The sequence below is a fragment of the Hippocampus comes genome, unplaced genomic scaffold, assembly GCF_001891065.2.
Source record: "Hippocampus comes isolate QL1 unplaced genomic scaffold, H_comes_QL1_v1.1 scaffold327, whole genome shotgun sequence".
Taxonomy (NCBI): Eukaryota; Metazoa; Chordata; class Actinopteri; order Syngnathiformes; family Syngnathidae; genus Hippocampus; species Hippocampus comes.
In genome coordinates, this window is record NW_017806221.1 from 1,331,314 (window position 1) to 1,351,656 (window position 20,343).

Genomic DNA, 20,343 nt, shown 5'->3' on the forward strand with positions numbered 1-20,343 from the left:
TAACTTGGTGTTCATGAATATAGTTATTTGAAAGACTTTCTATTTGCTGTGGTAAAGACCCAATAAGCATTATAAACATGCCACAGGAGTATGATTTATGAGGTGAATATTAATTCAGAACTCACTCTTTTTTCCCAGTGCTGACTCTGGAGATGTGTCATCCATGAGAGATGTTGCAACACTCGAAGTGCTGGCTGATCTGTGCCCTAAAAACTCATCCTGAATAAATATATGGAATCCACAAAAACACACTATAACAATTTGCACAACAGACTGATGAGTTTTGTAATCAAATTTGTCACACACAGAAAAAAAAATCACAACCCCCCCACTGACATCAGAATCAGATGTGTTGAGTTCGGCAAGGCTGGGAGCCTTCAAAAGCTTCTTCCTCTGGGGTACAGACTGAGAGCCGTAGGGTTCTGCTTTGGGAGATGCCGGTTCAATAGTCAAGGACAGAGTGCTGGACGTCCTCCTGCCCATGTACGGACTAAATTCATCTGCATAGAGTCACACACAAAGGACTGTCACTAAAATAACCAGACAAAAAGCGCTGGATCTCAAAACATTTTCTCTTGGGATTTCTTGCATCCATTCTTTTTGTGATTCCAGATCTATTCTGGTTGGCTTTAAATAATAATTTCATCGCAGTTCATTTGAATGACAGTAAAGTCAAACCATGCAAGAATCCTGAGAATATAAGACAATATTTGGAGATCCTTGTGAGGTCAGAGAGGGGATGGATGGGTGAATTAGGTGGGTCAAAGCGCAAGGGATTGAATGAAGCTGGTGTTATTACACAGAGCGGAGGCATCTTTCATGAAGTACTCAGACTCTGGGCTCCAGACTTTCCTCCACTATTTCAGAAGAGATGAAATCCAAAAGTACAAGGCCATTGATGAATAAATGCTGATTTGGCCTTGTAAAACTGTATATAACTTAAAGTTGAGACACAGCTTGCAGTTGGATGGTGACAGCTCCAAAATGTAACTTCGCGTCTCACCTGGAGTCTGCTGGGACAGACTCCAGCATTCCAGTGACACTAATGAGAACAAGTTGGATAACATATGGATGGGTGGACGGATGGAGACAGTTTGTTCTGACTACAGTAATTCAGGTTCCATGGACTGTGAAACTGTTGCAAAAAATAAGAGCAACAACAACAATTTGCAACAAGGATTGAGAAGGAAGGTGGAAGTCAGTGAGTAATGAAAAGCCACAGATGATAATATTTCTCCTATTTAAGGGGAAAATGGCATCCATCATCTCAAGGGGGTATTTTTGCGCTGCTGGATTCAAAATCGGATTGAATATTGAGACATCAAAATGCACTTAACTACCACTTTTAACACAGTAATTGATCAGATAACATTAGTTAACAGCCAGTCAGGTGGACAAACAAGGCCATTGGGTTAGGGTTGGGGGGGAAAAAAAAATCTTCAAACCAACGTGGCTCATACTTTACCTAGTCCTGTACGGAACAAGTCCTGTGGCATACTGCGAGTTTTGCCAAAACCTAGAAGGGAATACCTCCTCCATTAGGAAAGCTACACACGGCTAATTTCACACGTCTAATCTCATTTAAGCAATGCAAGAATGGAATAAAGTGTGATTTTTTTTTTTTTAATGCATAAATTTACTCTGTGATTGTGTCGTACAGAGCATCCCCTTTTCTAGATTCTACCTTATTAGACCCTACAACAGGGCTCTGCATGATCGCCCAAATCCTCCGTTTAACCATATAGTCATTTTGGTCCTTTTTAGTTTGGAAATATCAAGTGGTGGTATTAGCAGCACAACCAGTCCGGGATGCACCCTGCCACTCGCCCAAAGTCAGCTTCGACAGGCTACCCTGTGGGCCCGAACAGGAGAAGTGGTAGAAAGTGGATGGATGGATTAATGGTTTTGGCAGTGTAGCAAATGGACTAATGAAGGTTGTGGTGTTTTGTAACATACTCAGGTGGTGTCTCTGTGCTCATTGGGTGCAATTATGGTTTCAGTGTCGTGTTTCTTTTCCAGCTTCTCAATCATGAAGAAGCCATTCTCATCTACTTTATGAGCATTATTTTCTCTTTTACTTGTGATTGGTTCAATCGGTCATGGTGCAAAAAGTCATGATGCGTCTATTTATCGAAATTTCATGTTGTCAATTATATGAAACTGATAGAGAGTTTCGTCTGATGTAAGACAATTGATAATAATAAAACTAATGTATTTCAAGGACAACACATCATTTTCTAATAGGACTTGTCAGGTTTGTAAATGTGGCATTTCCCTTCAAAGTGATTTATCAAAGATCTGAGAAGTGTATTTGTAACGTTGGTCATATTAACATGTAAAAAATATGTAAACGCTCTCCAAAGCCCAAACCAATACATTTATCAAATTCAAATTAGTCTGATGTAAGACAATTGATAATAATAAAATTAATGTATATTTAATGCATATACTGTCCAGTAGGTTATTCATCTCTCCAATAAAACACAATTTGGTACGTATTTCAATATTAGGGGTGGGATACGATTCAAGGACAACACATCATTTTCTAATAGGACTTGTCAGTTTTGTAAATGTGGCATTTCCCTTCAAAGTGATTTATCAAAGATCTGAGAAGTGTATTTGTATAGTTGGTCATATTAACATGTAAAAAATATGTAAACGCTCTCCAAAGCCCAAACCAATACATTTATCAAATTCAAATAATTTTTTTCAGTGCTGTGGCCAGGGTAACACAACACCTCAGTGAACGGTGGCCATTGGCTAGAGCTAACCGTGCGTGATTCCTCTTCTTTTAATTTTCTGGTGGATTCCATCTCTTTGGTGCATACCTCCATCTACTGTACAGGAAACGCACAGGGACTTGGCAGGCTAGGCCGATAAAGAATGTGAGAGTGCATGCATCATTCTTTCGCTTAACATCCACAGTCAGGGTTACATGAAATAAAATTCCCGCATAAAAAAGCACAATGGTAAACAATTCTTTTAACACTCCACGATTGTAGGTGTTGATTTTTACTTGCACGGGTTTGTTCCCGCTTGTATTACAGTATGAGTGTGTTGGGCAAGATTGGTGTATGTGAGCATTTTATTTCATTAAACCATGAAACTGAATGGTAGGAGATTCTTTTATAGTCTGTATTCAAATCGATATATATATATTTTTTTTTAAATTGAATACTGGTAGTGGTTAGCACGTCGACTTCACAGTGCAGAGGTATTAACATCCACAGTCAGGGTTACATGAAATAAAATTCGCGCATAAAAAAGCACAATGGTAAACAATTCTCTTAACTCTCCACGATTGTAGATGTTGATTTTTACTTGAACGGGTTTGTTCCCGCTTGTATTATGAGTGTGTTGGGCAAGATTGGTGTATGTGTACATTTTATTTCATTAAACCATGAAACTGAATGGTAGAAGATTCTTTTATAGTCTGTATTCAAATCGTGATTTGTTTGTTTATTTTTTTTTAATTGAATACTGGTATTTAATTATTTGGGAGTGAATAAACAGTTACTATAAACAACTTGTTGCAAAGTATTAAGTGGTCTAAAAATGCTGCATCCAGGTGAAAATGGGAGGAAAAAGCACAGATTTCAAAATGTTCCCCTGGGTGTGGGGTGGCCATGAGGATGGTCAGAGAGTGACAACTTGGCCACCCCTGGCCACCACGTAGCTCTACCCCCTGAGCCCTACCCCTACCAATTTTCTGATGCCTGGATTGATTCATTTCAACATGTAGCTCTACCCCTGAGCATTGAATTCCAATTTTCTGATGCCTGGATTGATTCATTTCAACACTGTACATAAAAAAAAACAAAAAATGAAAACATTGCTTAGCTATTGCCAATTATACACCAAGAAAGAACAAAATAGGGCCACAAGTGCAACTGGAGGAGCACACATACAGGATAATCCCACAGCATGAATGATTCAGCATGATAATAAAGCTTATGCTGTGATGAGATGAGAGACACTGGCTTCAGTAAGAGGAATCTGGGGCTGAGCATTATTCAGATTTGATGCCTCATTGACACACATCTCGATCATATTTATTTCATTGGCTGGTTAAAGTAAATGTTTATCCAGTAGCCCATGTGAGAAAATGAATCAAGTGACCAAAAGGCTCACGTGTCCTACTGCACATTGTGCTCCATCGGCACATGGATTGAATTCTTCAAGGTCATCAGGAAACATGAAAGACCCTTTTGTACAATGCACAACGATAATGATTCCTAAAGATGCCAAGTTGGCAGAGGTGCTTTTTTTCCCCCTGTAGCACTCAATTCCTTGAAAAGAAAAAAAGACCAGAAGCACCAGGAAGGCAACTTGTATGCAGTCGGGCACAGTCAGACAAGGGGACATTTAAAAAGAAGAAAAAGTCTTCCTCACATAACAACAGGCTAAGACACGGGTGTCCAAACATTTTCGTTTGAGAGCTGCATGTAGAAAAAGGTTGAAAGGGCCACTTTAAAATTCTTCCACTTCAACACGCTAAGGTCAGTCAAGAAAGCAATTATATATTGTTTGTATTGTGTAGTTAATTTAATCAGCTTTCTCTTAAAGGTGTAAAGACAAATAGTTGAGGATTTTGGGGTGGCCAACAGTTGTCTATCTCAGAGTGGATCGAGCTCTGCACTGAACAGCAGCCGAATCCCATCTCCACATTCATAACCATAAAAAGAACAAATAGTCGTAAAGTGACCATTTTTCAGACAATTACTTGGGGATTATTTACATAGAGCACAAAGTGGAAGAAACTATATGTGCCTCTAAAATTGAATTATCTTTATTCACTACAGTGTTTTGACAATAGAATAACACAATTTGTGTTATTCTTTTAAACATAAATGGTTTATTTGTATCTTTGAATATAGAGAGAAAAGTCCTACAGTATATAAACAAATGCATTACTCGTAATGGCACCAATTTTTCTGACACCCTCCCTAGTCACTCTTGCCCACCTTCAGCTTTTTTAACTAACCTTGTGGCTTGTGTCAGATGTCATCTTTAGTTGTTTTGTTTTGTTTGTTTGTTTGTTTGTTTTTTGTCATGTCACGGGCGCTGAAAATTGATGACGGGTCGCAGATAGACCCCGAGCCGTAGTTTGGACACCACTGAGCTAAGCCAATGCATTTAAAACAAGTCTATAAATTAACCACTGGCTTTCATGGTAACTCAAAAGTAGTGAGGTGCTGGCTGTCCAGTCGGACATTAACTTTAATGGCGAGAATGATTTTACATTTTACAGTTACAACTTTTACACAATAACATTTCTGTACTTCTTTTGGAAACAGCTTAACAGAACAAATTTGTGTTTAACCTTAGAGTTTTGAATAAAGATTGTGGTTTGAAACAATATGTGACTACATCAAGGCAAATAAAAGGTTGAATGCAAGCTGAAGGAGAAAAAAACCTTTTTGGGTAATGAATTGTTCATTTGAATGCAATAGTGCCTGCCAATTCACTTTTCTTAAAATAATTACATTTTTGCCTTTGACTTAATAAATGTTTCGGTAATTGTTCAACAGCATTTTTTTTTTTAAATATCACCCATCTATACTCACTCCTGCTGAACAGTGTCCCACATCAACACATTGTATAACCACACAAATCAGCCAACCTTAATAAGCATGAAATATGAATGCAGTGTGTGTGTGTGTGTGTGTGTGTGTGTGTGCGTGTGTGTGTTCGTGTGCGCGCGTGAGTGTGTGTGTGCGTGCGCGATGAAAAGGATGACCAGCCATAGCGAGTGAGAAGAGATAATTAAATAAATAAAAGACAGCGAAGCAGCAGGAGGAACGTTAGTTACCTGACGCATCAAAACTGAAAGACATGCTAAGTGGCCGAATTACTGCAACGAGAAATGCATGGCATGGGACAGTCACATTGATTAGGTGGTTATTTGAGGCAGAGTGTTATTTTAAGTCATATACTTATAGTGCATGTAGAAAGACATTCTGAAAGTTAGCATGCTTGTTCCGGAGTTTCAAGTGTGGGAAGAAACTTGGACCTTTACAACCCACAAGCAATTAGCAGCAAAGAGTGGACTGTAATTTACATTGCACTTATGTATTACAGTATTACAATTTGACTGTCGCTATATTGTAAGCTGTATAGTTCGAAACGCAATAAAAGGTGATAGCTGCAGCACAAATATTATGGTTTCAACGGCATTAGCAAAGAGAAGAGCAGAGATTGAAATCTTTGTGTGTAACACAACAGTTTTGTTATTTGAGAGCTAACTCTTAATAAGTACTCCTAATAAATTTAGGTCATTCCTACAGTTAGTATGTCAAGTTTTTGTTACACCACCCCAGGATGAAGAAAATAATTTGCACCCACCAACGATAACTCATTTGTCTAACAAATTGGTTGAAGTACACCTCTGCAGAGGAGCTAATACTCGCACACTCGCTGACAGTGAAAGCGCTACTGCCACCTACTGTAGTGGATGCACAAATGCATTCCTAGTGCAACAACAAAAAAAAAATGTTCCTTGAGGTCACACATGCACTGGTGTATTAATACTGAGTCAAAAGAGATAATGAATCACGACATTGCGATGTCGATTTTTTGAGGTGTTGAGGGTCTTACCCATCCGTCCCCTGCGGACCATGTCTGGAGTCACGGGTCGAAGTTTCCTCTCAGATTTAATTTCCTCTAAGATCCTCTCATGCAGGGTGGGAGGAGGCTGAGTTGGTGGTTTCAGTTTACGTGCAGACACCTTCCAAAAAAAGTGGTGATTGACAGAAAAACAAATACATTGGGATGCTAAAGGGTGAACCACAGAATTGTCTTTCCTCAGTCACAAAGTATGCAAAATGTATTTTAGAACTAGAGATTTTTGGTCTGCCCTGTGATTGGCTGGCAACCAGTTCAGGGTGTACCCCACCTCCTCCCAAATGATAACTGGCATAGGCCCCAGCATGCCCCCGACCCTCGTGATGGAAAGTGGCTCGGATAATGGACAGATGGATTAAATTATTGATCATGTATGCGACCACAATGTATCCAACCAGACATCCCCCAATTTTGCCAATGGTCTTTATCTTACAAACAATATCACAAGCTCGCTGCACTGGGATTCATTGTTATTAGAGGGCATAAGAATTTTGTTCCACTTACGGGGTTAAGGGGTGGTCTGGAACGAATGAATTCCAATATGACTTCATGAGCACTCTTCTTAAGCCTGGGCGGGATATCTCCGTTCACCTGAAACAATACACAAACGTGAAAACCAACACTGATCCATATCTTAAATTCATTCGAAAAAGAGTTGAAACAATAGACATTATTGCAGTTGTGCTGCGTAGGTTTCCCAATCACAAATTGATCCATTGCAAACTTATACCACTTGAACAAGAAAATTCAAGATGCCATCTACTATTGGCGGTCCCCCGCGATCACAAAATGATTCCCCTTCAACATGGGCATTGATTCAGCCACTATCGGTGGGGGCCAACATACCCTGAAAGATTTTTTGTAACCGGGCTTGGTGCTGAGTCCTGAGGACAGCGGGTTAAAAAGAGTTTTTCAGACACTGAATTTGATTACAAGCATCTCCAGCTCACATTTTGGTAAATTGGTACTCACCACCAAATGAACATTTTTGTTTCTTCTGATAAATTGGCTAAATGCGTATCTACTAATACTGTCTACATGTCATTATGATCATTATTTTGACATTTTAGTACATGTTTGTTGAATTATTGAACTATGAAGAGACACCTTTAGGTTAAACACTGTTTTGCCTGTGAATTTAGCTTTCTGTCCTCTGATTGGACTAGAAAAGAATCCTGAGGTCACTTGCGGAATCTTGACATAGTCACTCTGCCACTATGGGGTATATAAGAGTCTGAGTTTCGTACACGCCTTTGTCGCGAGTTGGAGTTAGAATAGTAGCGTTTGCAAATACCTTTACAAAGATTTCCAGGTTAGCGATGTATTAGCATAACATTTGATTACCTCTCCCCCATCGCAAGGCCAATGCTCCTCCAGGCAATGCCCCTTTTTGAGCACCTTATTTAAATGTTAGTGACGGGTGGAGCAAGAGTCTGGTAGTGAGGTGAGTTACCCTTTAAGTTGACCATCCTTGGCGTAGAGATAAAACATTCTTACTTCCACCACATTTAGTAAGTAGTATGGTAATGATGTACAACTGAAAATAGTCCAAGGCTGGAACGATTCCTCCAGATTATCCAAACAAGTAAAAAAATAGAATAATTTACGTAAAAAATTAAGATGGCCAGTACATTATTATATGATTGTGTCGTCCATATGAAGACACTCACCATGACTTTGCGCAATTTGTAGCGTTTGGACCTGATATCATCCATGAGCATTTCGTAAGGAGTAAGCTGGTACTCAGTGGGCAGTGGGTTGTACTGACGCTCTTGCACCTTTTTCAGCTTGACTCCTTCTCGAAGGTCTCTCATCACCTGAACCCAGAATCGAGCCTGACAGGAAGTAAAGGGCATCGGAAGCAGGGAGGCACAACAAACACATTACCAGACTTTGAAAGATGTATTTTTTTGTGTACAATCTGGATGATGCTTTCACCCAGTTAAATAAGGTTGTGGAGTATAAATGAAGTTATAAATGCATTGATTAAGACAGGTTTGAGTTTCATTAAAAATAATAATGGAGTTGAGGTATGCACAATTAATCAGTTGAGATCAGTGATAGTTTGTATGTTACCCAGTCAGCATTTTGTAAGTCATTCAGGTCTCCTTTGGGATCTTCTGGTGACTCTTCCATCTTACGAAGATTCTGTTATGAGAAAAGAGAAGGCTGACTTAAACTAAAAAGAGTTAGTGGATTCTAAATCTACCTTGTTATACGGTACTTGTATTATACAGAGTGAAGATTTGATATACAGGTAAGTTGCAATTCCCAACTAACTGACAAGACCTCTCTTCTGTTTTGTAAGGAAGGGAGGAGAACAACAGATCTCCATTGTACCGCTTTCTGACAATATACATTATGGCAGTGTTTTTCAAACACTGTCGGTGTGCCACGAGACATTGTCAGCTGTGCCGCGGGAAAATATCCAATTAGTATGCCTTTGTGGTCTATCGCCCAGAAAGTAATTGTGTAGTACACTCCCATACCGCTAGGGAGCAGCAACAACTAGCCAATTGCCTTGTGTTTCGACCACTAGAGACAAGCGAATTTGTGCCGCATGAATGCAGGACAGTGAAATAATAAATATGAAAGATTATAAAATACTTTTTTCTTTGTGTTCATTTGATTCCAATTCAAGCTGTTATAACGTCATTCTTCAATGTTAAAAACGGTTATAGTAACAATATAACACGTAAATTGTTAAAATAAGCGTGTTTTTCACATTTTCAGCTAGTGGTGTGCCACGAGATTTTTTCAATGAAAGAAGTTTGCCTTGGCTCAAAAAAGTTTGAAAAACACTGCATTATGGGACTAAACACAGTGGTATGATAGGTAAAGTGTGGAAGTAGAAAGTTTTGTCGGTTAAGTGGAATATTGGGAATGTGGCTTGAGGGACCAGTCAGTATAACAAAACAAAACTAGCGGTTCAGTTTTGTTCAGATTGTCACAATACTGAAAGATTATCAGTATGATGTCCATTTCAAAGCGTTGGAGTAGCATGGATGGTGATACTTTAGCCGTCAGCTACATAGGTAGCGTGACATCACAGCAACACGACAGTGTGTAACTTGACAGCGGATAAACAACACGAGAAGTGGCACAAAACAACGGGGGGAAAAAAAGAAAAGTAGGCTCACATTGGGCCACACTCTCCCATTAGTGTGTAGGACCTTTTTATACGCTTGGATTTGTGAACTACACGGATTCTCCCATCCAGACTGGGAATGAAAGTGAAAACATCGTCACAAACGGACACGAATGATTGGGGCATAAGTGGTCTCCGGGTGCCCACTTCAAAGCTGTGATTTTTGATCGCCTCCTGCCAACATTATATCTCTTCTAAGTGGAGATATTCTTGCAGTTCCTCATAATCGTACTTTGCATGCATCGATCTCCTGCATGGCCTCCAGCGAGAAAGTTTGTGCTCCCGCCATGTAAACCGTGTACATCTCTTGTGCTGAATTTAAATGAATGGGAGTCTGGGATCAAGTCAGCTGCGTTCATACCCACAATGGCGCAAATGCCCGTTTTTTACTGCACGCATCTGCAAAAACTCCAAAAGAAAGAAAAATCCACCCATGCGCTTTGTGCTAGACTTGTGCTGGCCATAAAAATAGGGCCCTCTGTGTTTTGCTCCACACTTAATAATGATCATACCAGGAGAACTACTGCGACTGATTGCCCAGCGATGTGTTTAAAAGGAGGAAGGTACAGGTTGGAAATTGCGGGATCCTATTGTCCAAACACTGTACCGTAACCTACTTAAAAAAAAATTCCCTGTTTAATAGTGCTGGTTTTAATACTATGCCCGATTTAATTCTTGGACTGGTCATACCGAAATTTGGAACAATCACAAGACTGTGCAGACAGCAACAGGATCTCCATTGAAAAGAGAAATCCCGATTCACTATCATCCTGCATACGGCCAGCTGTCGTGACTGGCATATAAGGTCTGCCATGTGTTTCTTATGTAACATCACTCGCACAGTCACATGCATTTTGCTACATTAATACATGCATGACAACCGTCATCCATTGCTATGTGGTAATGTTGAAGGGTTTACAAGTCGTTTGGGGCAACCAGCTAACTATGTAAAACTAATAGCCGTGGAAGCAGAATCTCTATTACGCTTTGATGATTGTGCGGATTAATTAAACTCATGGTCAAATTCCAAGTATTCATTTTCTCCAACTTAGAAAAGCAATTGATTACTGAGTGCAGAATTCAAGAGGGACATTTTTAATCGGCCCTGAAAACTGATTTCAGCAAGACAAGAAAACTGTGTTTTAATTATAAGACAATTTTTGATCGTAGGGGTATGTTGACCAACTGTTATTGGGATTGTTTTCAAATTATATATAAATATATACATACAGGTATACTGTATGTTTATCCTTCATACCAGCTTGTTTTCTGCAAATGGCTGTGGGAGACATTAAAAGAGAAAACAGAGGTTAATGGATAAAGGCTGCCATTCAGATAAGGCAATGCTGTGTGGGGGAGGGTGATTCACAGCTGATCTCCCTCATATAGATGTATGTATATACTGTATTACCTAATAAGTAATGCACATTCTCTCTCAACTGACATGTCCACACAATCATGTCGGCATCCACGTGTAATCACTTAAACACCAGTAAGAGGTTACAGTAGGTTAAATGCGAAACAGCGGATATACGAGGGTCATTCAGTAAACTATAAGAGGACTTTTTCGGAATAAGGACTTCTGATACAGATAGAAGCTTACTCTTTTTTTTTTTCAACATAGTCCCCCAGCACTGTCACACACTTTTCCCATCTGTGCATAAGCTTTTCATATTTCCTCAGCGTAAACATTTTTGGACTGATGTCTCAGCCAAGACCTTTGACTTCATCGTCACTATATGCGGTCAGTGCTTATTAGATCGGATGTTTCGCTTTGATGTGCTAAATTAAGACAACAGCACAGTGCAAATGTTTTAGGCCTCCAACAGACAGACAGACTGATAGATTCCTTCCATGGAGCTTTAGGCGAGATAATTCCTGCCAGGGCATTTTTCTTCTTGCGCATTTCAATTCGTGGCTCCATTCAAGGTGCTCTTTTTTTCCCCCTGTGCTGTGGCTCCTGGTGAATTTGGAACATAAATAATGAGCATATATATTTTATCTTGGTTTGTTAGTTTTCAAAATGCAATAAATTGAATTTGAACAGAATGGTGCTCTTGCAACATGAAAAGCTTAAAATAGTCACCGTAACTGTAGTGAAAAAAATGGTGTGTTGGATTTAATCAATTACTTTTCATCAAGTGATTGCATAAAATAAAATAATCTGGATCCAGATACATTTTTTAGTAGACTTTACATCTACTTAAAATGTGTCTAAATCCAGATGATTCTATTGTGTGCAGCCACTTGGCAAAATAAAATTGAGTAAATTCAACACACCATTCTTTTCAGTGTGCCAATGTGAAGTGAAACTCCTACTCATCTTGTAGCCCTCATGTGCAGATGCTCATGGAGTTCAGTTGGAAAAAAATCATATTAAACAGGTAAAATAGATTTTTTAATTGACTTTTTTTTTTTTACAAATGCATACAGTGGAAAAAAAAATCATGCCACTGGTTGCACAAAATAGAATCATCTGGATCAAGATACATTTTGTTGTCGTCTATTTAAAAACGTATCTTGATCCAGATGATTTTTCCCCCCAATGTAACCGCTTGAAATAAAATTCAGTAAATTCAATGACATTTTTTGAGTATATTTTCTGTCATGTTCAGTTTGTGTTTCAAAATTAAAGGAACATACAAAATGTATGCACATTGATTGTAATGTAAATAATGTCCAGTGGAATTGATTGCACCCAACCTTAGTTGAGTGGTGACACAAGAAAATATATATATTTTATTTTGAACAGTGATGACTGATGCTGTTTAATTTATACAGTATGTAATGAATAAGGCCATTGGAATAAATAAAGTGATTATTGGCATCTAAATTACATACAAATACAGAAAATTGCTATGGTAAAATAGCTTACGCCATCCCTTAGTGACGTTCATTCATTCAGTTTTCTTTTTTTTTTTTTTTTAACATGTTTTTCCCCCCCACCATTAAGAAGAACCCCCTCTGTCCTCCCTTTTCTTTTGAACAGTTATGTAACCAACCAAATTCCCTCTATTCATTCACAACCATTATGCACACTGAAAGGACAGTTTTAGAAGCACATAGCAGGACGGAACCCTGAGGCGGACACACACACACACACACACACACACACACACACACACACACACACACACACACACGTCGCCATGCACCTACCAACAGGAAACATTTATTCCAAACCACTGCTGCCCAAGAAGAAAAGCCTTCACGTGATATTAAAAGGTGAATGAACAGTCGAAAATACATTATGTTGCGTGTTCATCGCAACAACATAAAACAGTGAGTGAGGGGAGAATTAAAATGCATTGATGAAATAATCCTGTGTTCAACCAATTTATGGTTTGTCCACTATTGTTGTCATGTCATCAAGTAGAAAGCAGCGAAGTCGTATGATTACATCAAGTAAGTTGCCTATAAAGAGTAATTTGAAATACTTTGAACAAATAACAATTTTGTCAATGTTGTGTCTATCTGTGTGTGAAAAAGTTGTAAATATTTTATGAAGAAGGATGTACATTTTCTTATTCCTTATAACTGGTGTGAAACGTTGAATAAAGATTTTATGGTAGTGACTCCCGTCGCGGAGCACCAAAGCTATTCGTAACGGCGCTTGTCTGAACATTGGTTTGGAAAGTCAGTGGGAGTCGGCAGTATTGTCTGAGTGTCACCATGTCAGCTACTGTCATCTATGTAGGACATGTTACTTTGTCTTTATTGCGGCCCATTTCGGCCTGTCAGCTAAAGCGCGTGTCTCAGCAGCACCACACTCTGCACTGCTCCCTCAGACTGTTCGGACTGTTGGAATCACTTTTTGTTACACTGCTTTTGATCGCTGGTCATTTGTATTTTTTTTAATGTCCACAGACCCCCACACTTGAAGCATTTTGACATTTCTAACAAACAGTTTATCAAAAAGAGTTACAAATGTATGAAGACTTTATCCCGTCATTGTTTGTTGGGTGACATTTTCCATACATTTTACTTAAAAGGGGTTGCAGACACCTTTAATTGGGTAAATTTGAGTAAAAATATACACTGTATTGTACAGTATTATATTGTAAGTACTTTCAAAATCAAAGCAAGAAGGTTCTTGTTTTTACACTTGTATGGGGTGGAGTGCAAGGAAGGGGCTTGGTCCAAACCAAGTGAACAGTCATTCGTGAATTAGGTAAAGATGTGCTGTATTATCAAGAGTATGCGGTATCATATCAGAATATGACTCATAAAAGTATGTGCCGTGATGAGCCCATTTATTTATTTAGCCACGGGCATTACCAGGGATGCCTTCAAGTATCAGCTGATGTTCTCTCCACATTTCTATGAACCTCTGTAATTTGCATGCCTATTTCATGCTCCTGTTTGAGCCTTCTTCTATGTCATGGTTTTTGACTGAAACAGAAGATGTTTAAAAAAAATCCTGTATTTTACTCCCATATTGATATTTCATTCAGGGTAAACCCACACAATCTGAGGAGAGCCAATATATCCCGTATAATTCAAACAATGTTGATTACCATAATTGTAGTTTGATATTTGTAAAACCATTGTGAGACCGTCATTAATATGACGAGGCGTCCATTTTCGTCTGTGTGTGTCCTGTTCAAGGAAGCTATCCCAGTTGACTTTGAGCAAAAGGTAGCGTGCAACTGGGACTCTACCAATCAAGCCCAAGTGTTGTATAGACAGGGAACCAGTTCAACTAAATTGGCACCTTCCATCACAGAGTGGGAATCGATTCCATGCTGGCTGAACAAGTACACGTCCTGTGACGTTATAAGACATATGACAGCATTTCCACGTGCTGTGCCTACAAACATAGAGCCCCTAGTTATAAAGCCTTCACCACGTGCACAAATGGCTTCAGAATGAGGCTGTTGTCCTAAGCACCCATGGGGCATGGACTGAAAGCCTACACCACTAAATCTTTAGCATCACTCAGTCATTCATAGCTAAATTAAAGGTCAGTTACCATTCCTTTGTAAAGATTCATGTGAAGGGTCTGGACTTCTCCACACCCATAACCATAAAGGGAATAACACTAAATAAAAATGACGACTCACCTCTTTGGCACTTTTGATCTTGTCCAAGAAAGTCCGTAATTCTCTGGTCTCTGTGTACAAAGCCCGACAAACTGCCTGGTAGTGACTAGGAGCGTCCGACTGACTGGGTAGGTGATCCGTGCACAGCTACAAGAAAATAGGTTAAAAAAAAAAGTGTGATTTTCAAATAGGTTTTCACACCCCAAATATAATAAATATGGCAGCCAAATCTACGTACAGTACCTTGAGGATACCTCTGTAGCCATGAACACTAGAAATGCTGTCAGGGTCGTCATCTGCCTCATCTTCTTCCTCAGTTGCTTCATAGCCTTCATCAGGGCAGACGTCCCTTTCGACCTCCGCTATGTTGGTCATCATGTCAATGAGCTGCTCTAGTGGAGGACTGAGCTCCCTCTCTTCATTCTCTTTCAGTCCATAGTCCAGAGCCTTGTAGATCATGATGCCCAGAGACTCTATCACCTGCATGTGCGCATAAAACAAAATACACTTTAAATCGTAACAGAATGTTGGTGTCCATTTCATTCAAACTGGACTATAGTGTAACTGGATGAGTGTCTTTGGATGAGTCAAAGGATTGATGCCCTCAAAAAGCTATATTTAGTCACTTAAATTATTCATTTTGCTATAGTCTCAAAACTTTAAGTTTGGGCATATTTTCATAAAAATTGTTTAATTTTTTTTTTTTTTTTTTAAGAAGAAGAAGACCACGCAAACGTGGTCACCAAAGGAAATTTGCAGCAGCTGCTGCTGCAGTCATGATCACAAATAAGAGATTGACTGAAATTACAGCGTGTTTTGTCTCTAAAATGAAGTAAACAAAAAAGGCTGAAATACGGGCTGCTTAACACAGCAATTATTTTTGCTTTACTGCTTCTGTCCAGCATAGGCTCCACGGCCTCCTCTCAACTGTTCATCTGAGCATACATGATTGTATGCTCAAATGAGCATAATACAAAAATTCCTATTTTGAGCTATTATGTCTCACCAGCTCTATCTGGTGCATATTATTTTCATCAGAATCATAAAAATTGCTATTTGAAATACAAAACATTAAAAAAATGGCAACATTTCATATTAACAATGCACTGTCAATGTAAGTCTAGGAAATGTGATGAAAAGTCTGAATGACCCCAGAAGACATTCTGTAAAAACTTGAAACCAAACTAAGTGGTTGAAAATTGTCATGACTATCTGGAATATTCTGTTGACACATACATCAGTTGTAAACTGTGAATCAACTAAGTAAAATGTATGGTATGTGTTGCCTTTCCTAAAAAAAAGAGAAAAGGTGTTGATTGAAAACTAATTGGAGTCCATGTAGTCAACTAAGCAAGATTTAAAGGATGTTCGATATTATGTTGAAATTTAAAATACTTTTTTTCCTTTTTTTCCTTTTTTTTTTGGTGGTGACCACACGAATTAGAGCAGAAGTATGAAAAGTTCCTCTAATTATTTACATCGTTTTGGAAAACAGCTCTACAAATAGAGTAAACCGAAAAGAACTCAATTTCAGCGTTAACTGGAAAAAAATAGTTATACCCAATCTTGGCTGACCACGTGGTGGTAGGCAGCAATTTCTACAAGCAATAGCCATCAATCACCCTGACAAGAACAAGACAGTTAATGGCAATAAATGACCTTTAATGTGAATGCATAGGAGGTGGGACTAACCAACTTACATTCGAGGCTAAAAAGAATGCGTCCAATGTGACTCAAATTGAGAAAATTATATTTCAGTGTGCTTTTGTATCTGCATTTAAATTCAAATTTGTGCCACACCTCCCAAAAATTAAATTGGTTCAATATTCTTTGTGCAATACTGCTCACAAAAATACCAACAAATTAAAACGAAAACAGTACCTCTTAACCTCGCCCTTTTCCATGTCTATTTTCATGCATTCCATATCCATGCAAATTTCTCCATTGTGGGACAAATAAAGGTTTTCTTATCTTTTGTAAAATTGGTTTGCATAGAGCCTTCAAAAATGATCTAAACTCAGGCAAAATAAAACAGTGGATATTTTTCAAATGCATTCATTTTGTTTATGGCATGTATCTCTATAAAGGAGTCCTTTCAAACTGAAATCCATGTTTTGTGTCATATTATAGTTTCAATTTTGACCAAATTTGAGGTTTTAAAGGGGGCTAAGACCTGCCTGTAGCTACCTACTGTGCTTAAAATAACCAGAAAATAAAGAATAATTCAGACAACGGCAAGTAATGCTCATTTGCAATAATTAAAACACAAGTGAGTTACTTTTTTAAAGGGGGGTAAGACCTGCCTGTAGCTACCTACTGTGCTTAAAATAACCAGAAAATAAAGAATAATTCAGACAACGGCAAGTAATGCTCATTTGCAATAATTAAAACACAAGTGAGTTACTCACCTCTATCTGCGTGCTTGGGTGGTATTTACCTGGAGGGTAAAAAGAAAACATGTCTTGATCAGCAGCCAATAACTGAATAACGTATCTTACATGGAAAACTCAATCCAACTTTAAACTGTATTTTAACCAATATACAGTATTATAGTTCACCCTTGTTACATAACTTAATTGGTGAAAAATTTGCCCTTTTAGCGACGGAGCCAACAACAGTGTGTGATCCAGTATTTGTGTACTTTTTGTTACATCATAATTATTTCACTTCATTTTGACAGATATGCTCTGTGTATGTTTAGAAAAGTGTATGTGTTGTTGTGATTTTTACTAGACAGACAAATGAGAAAGCACTCAGTGGTGATCGCGTGAGTGAGGCAATCAAAAACTTTTAAAAATGATTAAAAGATATTCATAGCAAATTCATCCTTTAAATGAGTGTCCACTTAAAGGGGAAGTCAACCCCCAAAATTTCTTGACAAGAATAAGTTCTAGAGTTGCTGATGGTGTAATGGTACACTCGCCTGACTTGTGTGTGGGCAGTGTGAGATCGATTCCCACTCAGTAACAGTGTAAATGTTTGTGTGAGTGGTTGTTCGTCTCGATATGTGCCCTACAACTGACTGGCGAACTGTTGAGGGAGTAGTCCGCCTGAAGTTAATCGGGATAGTTTCCAGCGACCCTGTTCAGGATAAGCAGTGTTGAAAATGGATGGAGTATGTTCTATGGAGCACCACTAGTCTAAACGCGGCACTCTGATTAATATTGCGTATGTGGAATATTAGTTTCGCAGTAAAATCAGTTTTTGCCATTTTGCCCCTTGCTGTTGACTGAAAATAACATCACGGTTGCTCGGGGCTCAGGAAACGATCAATCATGGCTCAGCTTCAGAAAACGGGTGCACAACTATCAGGGGGCAGCCACAAAGTGACATGGGGTGGCCTTGGCCAGCCCTGGCCACCTTGTAGCCCAGCCCCTCCATGATAAATTATCCAATGTCAATTTATTTGGATGAAAAATGATGTTCTCTCGATGAATAATGTTTTCATTGATCCATGCCAACCACGTATAGTAATAGGTAGAACAATGCAATGCTCTTCCATTTGATGAAAGAAGGTAATTAATCTTATTTGTAATCGTTTTGCTTAGTGGTGCTGTGATTTTTTTTTTCCAATATGAAGTACGCACCTTGGTTTAATAGGTTGGGAAACACTGCTTTAGGTACATGATGTATGTGAATTCCCCGTAAGTGTGTCTGTGTGTGCATCTGTGTGTTTAGTTTCAGTGAATGCAGAAAATGTGTATAAATAGCCAATAAGTCAGTCATCTACAGGCCCTGTACATGCAGTTTGTGACAATAGGTGAAAAGACTAAATGTCAGATTTACAGTTCGACATGACGATGTAAGGTGTCTAATCTGTTTTTGCACTTTTTGTGACATTTTGATGATATGCCATGAAGTAGTATAATATGTGTGTCTTAAAACAGCTAATTAATTACAGACTGAACAGCAGGGGCTTCGTTGTGACTGCTCATTATCCGAATCTCACCCTGAGAGAGGTACTTGGGTGAGGGTGTGAAACGTGTTCTCCTTGAAAGCACTTTGCCCAGAATCTGATCAGTTCCCAGACATCCAGCCTAATCACATGCTTTCCCCAGTCAAAAGCCTCTTGAGCAATGAACATTGTGATCTGATACGAAGCGGCACAACAGGCTGAGAGGATCAGAAATCCTCATGATCCTTCACACGTGATATTAGCGCAAAAGAAAATGTGGAGAAAGTCACTGTGGTAATTCAAAGAACACTTGGTAGTCATTTAAAAAGAGACAACCACGGGATTGAGGGTGTGGAGGGGGCGACGGGTTGCGCGCTCCTTTGTCAATGGTCATGCTGATATAAGCATGACACTTCAAGTTAATTGTATGGCTGTATTAACGCTGACAAGTTAAATACGTGCTACTTATGCCAGTGCAATTGGGGTATCAATTACGATATGGCTAAATTGTATTTTTTCCGGTGATTTAACTACACCCCTAGTATAGCTATAGTATTGACCCGAGCTGCACGCCGACTGAGTTAAAATCAAATGTGTACCTTCACAGCTTTGTTTGTGCAATCTGACCGATCCGTCCTTTCCAATCTGAACATCTCCGGGTCCTGATATCCTCCCCGTAGCCGCCGCCTCGGAGCATCTCCTCCTCCGCTGTTCCTTCAACAGCGTCACACAGCACTGGTAACATACGGCCCAAGCCTGCTCTTCGTTGATGGGCTGGCTGTAAAGCCCGAGTATCTCCTCTAAAGAAAGCTCATCCGACCGCGGGTCCTCCGTGGAAGTCATTGCGGCGTGGTGTTGAGGCCCATCGAGCTGCCTCGCAGCATCCGTCAGTCCTCCACGCAGCCCGCCCCCATGCTCGGCCATCCTTTCATTCTCTCAGCGATGGATGGAGGAGGCCCGGTAGCGAGATGAGGCCAGGCCGATGGGCGAGAGTTAACCTGGAGGAGGCATTGATGCTTACTCACATCCTCCTTGTGGATCACCGGCAGCAGTCTGGACGCGCTGAGTAGCTTTTCTCTATTTGATCGCTCAAGGTTCTGATGCAGAGTCACAAGACGGCGTGCGGCTGAAACCACCCACCTCACTTTGCTCTCAGTGTGCAACTATACATGTGTGTTGTTACTTAAATCACTGCCTGGAAAGCTCAGTTCCTTATCACGTGACCTCCCTCTCCCAGCCTTGCTTTTTTGTTTTTTCTTACATTGTCAAACATAGTCAGCAAAACACTCACATTCAAAGTGCTGTAGTGTATTGTTGCCTACCCCATTATTAAGCCAAGGCACACATTTTACGGCACACAAAAAAAACCCAAAAAGGTAAAAGAAAAAAAATATATATGTAAGTGTATGTACAATACTGAAATAAGGATGAGCATGTCTCAATTTACTGTATGTATTGTATGTATGTAATGTATTTAATCGGTGTAAAATGTTATCTTATTTAGTTCAACATAAAGTTATTCTTCGAAATGGCAACAGGTTAACTGTATCTTCTGCGAGGTATTGGAAGAGCATTTTATTGTTTTGCCTGTTACTATACATTTTTGGCATAGATAGATAAATAAAGACACATTT

The 20,343-nt window shown here is 39.3% G+C and overlaps 1 protein-coding gene across 4 annotated transcripts in view; it reads right to left on the bottom strand.

Moving 5' to 3' along the window:
- The window catches only part of spire1b (spire-type actin nucleation factor 1b), a 28,047-nt gene extending 8,111 nt beyond the window's left edge, over nucleotides 1-19,936 (bottom strand). The window contains exons 1-12 of one of the 4 annotated variants that reach the window (XM_019856218.1): nucleotides 19,309-19,936; nucleotides 17,223-17,251; nucleotides 15,058-15,294; nucleotides 14,836-14,961; nucleotides 8,701-8,772; nucleotides 8,295-8,459; nucleotides 7,129-7,215; nucleotides 6,598-6,727; nucleotides 5,813-5,854; nucleotides 1,466-1,516; nucleotides 337-500; nucleotides 126-219 (exon numbers count right to left, since the gene is read on the bottom strand). In XM_019856218.1, the coding sequence (XP_019711777.1) occupies nucleotides 126-219; nucleotides 337-500; nucleotides 1,466-1,516; nucleotides 5,813-5,854; nucleotides 6,598-6,727; nucleotides 7,129-7,215; nucleotides 8,295-8,459; nucleotides 8,701-8,772; nucleotides 14,836-14,961; nucleotides 15,058-15,294; nucleotides 17,223-17,251; nucleotides 19,309-19,633 (1,522 nt within the window). In that variant the 5' untranslated portion in view covers nucleotides 19,634-19,936. The remainder of the gene's footprint in view (nucleotides 1-125; nucleotides 220-336; nucleotides 501-1,465; nucleotides 1,517-5,812; nucleotides 5,855-6,597; nucleotides 6,728-7,128; nucleotides 7,216-8,294; nucleotides 8,460-8,700; nucleotides 8,773-14,835; nucleotides 14,962-15,057; nucleotides 15,295-17,222; nucleotides 17,252-19,308) is intronic. The other 3 variants (XM_019856215.1, XM_019856216.1, XM_019856217.1) reach the window with 3 other exon arrangements.
- Between the last annotated feature and the right edge of the window lie 407 nt (nucleotides 19,937-20,343).